Here is a 2,171-nt window from a genome sequence, read left to right on the forward strand (position 1 = left end):
GTGATTAATGCTGTGCTTCCCAGATCAAGGCTTACACCCAGCTGAAGATTGCAGGGCTCTACCCCTCAGCTTATTGGACTGGCCAGGCTGTGGTGGACCTTCCTCTGTTCTTCTTCATCCTCGTGCTGATGATYGGCAGCCTCTTTGCCTTCCACTATGGTGTTTATTTCTACGTGGGCAAATTCCTGGCTGTGGTGAGCCTGGGCAGGGTTATCCTTATTTACAAGTATTATTATATTTTATTATCATCATCATTATTATTATCATTATCATTCTATTATTATTATCGTTATTATCATTATCATTCTTATCATTATATTATTATTATCATTATTATTATCATTATCATTATTATTATTATTTTATTATTATTATACTTACAAGTATTTTCTTTTCCTTATTTCATTCAGCAGCATTTTCCTGATTTTTTTTTTTCCCATCTGAAATTTTTTGTTTTTTTCAGAAAAATGCTGCTGGCACAAAGTTTTTCACGGGAAAAAAATCCAAAAAAAAACGGGGAAAACGGCTCGAAATAAAGCAGGGCCAGGGGAGGTTTGGGTTGGATTAGGAAGGATTTTTTCACGGGGTGATGAGGATTGGAAAGATGCTCAGGGAGGGAGGTGTTTGAGGACTGCGTGGTCACAGGGTGGACTCAACCATCTCAAAGGGTTTTTCCAGCCTGGCTGGAAAAAAATGATAAAAAAAAAAATCAATTGATAAAAATTGATTTAATTATATAAAAAAAAAATTCCCGAGTTTTCCAAGGAAATGCTCCTTCCCCTGTGCTGGGGATTGCTGTGTTTGCTGTTAAAGACAAGGGCGCTGTGACTTTGAGCTCAGCCCATCCCTGCARTGAATTGCAGATGTGATTAAAGCCTGGAAACCACGAGGCTTTGACACTTTGATATTCAGAGAGGGCTTCCCTGGGATATTTAGAGGAATATTCAGCTTTTCYCAGCTGCTTTTCCAGTGTTAATCATGTTTGGGATGTGGCTGCAGGGCTGGTTTTCTGCCTTTATTTGAATTTCTACAAAAAGTGCTGCAGTGAATTTCTTAATATTTGCCAAAATTTTGAGGTCAGCATTTATGGGTGTCTGTATTTAAAACTCTGTCCCTTTTTTTTTTTTATAAGAAATAGAGGGAGGGAGACTTTTGCCTTTCCACACACTCTTTGTGTTTTTAATAATATATAGTTATGTTATAGATATTAATATTTTAATTTATATTATATTGTAATATAATATGTATTATATAGTATATTTATTGTCTATAATAAATATATCAAATAAAACAACAAATATTAACCCAGAGTTCTGTATCACACAGAGGCAATTCCAGCTGATTTTGTGCAAAGGAATTCCCCCTGCACATTCCCTGAGCAGCCTCTCCTGTCTCTGCAGATTTTTTGCCTGATTGGTTACGTCCCCTCCGTGGTGCTCTTCACCTACGTGGTCTCCTTCACCTTCAAAAAAGTGCAGAACACAAAGGAATTTTGGTCATTTATATTTTCAGTGGTGAGTGACCTGGCCTGGAGCTGAGATAAGCTGGGGATCTCCAAAGCCAGAGCATTTTGTTATTTTTTTATTTCTATTTTTTATAGTTTTATTTTTAAATTTTTAATTAATTTTAATATTTATTAATGTATAAGTATATATTAATTATTAYAGTATTATAATRATYAYATAAAATATTAATATAAAATAYTAATATRTTTTAAATATKTATTAATTTTTATTAATCAMAGTTATTTCATTGAGCTGTCTGTCCTTAATCCCCAGGAAATGGGAAACCAATGCCTCTCTCTCACTGCCATATCCTGAGTGACAAAAACTATTTAAATTAGCTAAATTGTGCTTTGACAGTCTGAAATGGATAAAAATGGACTTTTTCCCCATTTCTTTTGTGCAGACAGCCCTGCTCTGCACAGTTGTCACCGAAGTGGCCTTTTTCCTGGATTTGTACCTGGTCACCAGTGTCCTGCATTATCTCTTCTCCATCTTCATCCCCATTTATCCTCTCATTGGATGCCTGATCTGTTTTATAAAGGTGAGAAAACCCAGGGATCCTTCCCAGAGCTCCTGATGTTTCCTTTCTGGTCGTTTATTGCATGAAGAACAACAACTGCTTGGGGAAAATTCACCTTTTTCCTGCTTTCACCTGCTTTTTCCTGC

The 2,171-nt window shown here is 36.0% G+C and overlaps 1 protein-coding gene across 1 annotated transcript in view; it reads left to right on the forward strand.

The window, feature by feature from the left end:
• ABCA5 (ATP binding cassette subfamily A member 5) overlaps nt 1–2,171 on the forward strand; it is a 33,199-nt gene that overhangs the window by 22,694 nt on the left and 8,334 nt on the right. Inside the window, exons 22-24 of the mRNA XM_057383998.1 lie at nt 24–194; nt 1,401–1,514; nt 1,909–2,048. Of these exons, the coding sequence (XP_057239981.1) occupies nt 24–194; nt 1,401–1,514; nt 1,909–2,048 (425 nt within the window). The remainder of the gene's footprint in view (nt 1–23; nt 195–1,400; nt 1,515–1,908; nt 2,049–2,171) is intronic.

This window comes from Malurus melanocephalus, unplaced genomic scaffold, assembly GCF_030028575.1.
Source record: "Malurus melanocephalus ecotype Western Australia unplaced genomic scaffold, MMel_1.1 scaffold_672, whole genome shotgun sequence".
NCBI classification, from domain to species: domain Eukaryota; kingdom Metazoa; phylum Chordata; class Aves; order Passeriformes; family Maluridae; genus Malurus; species Malurus melanocephalus.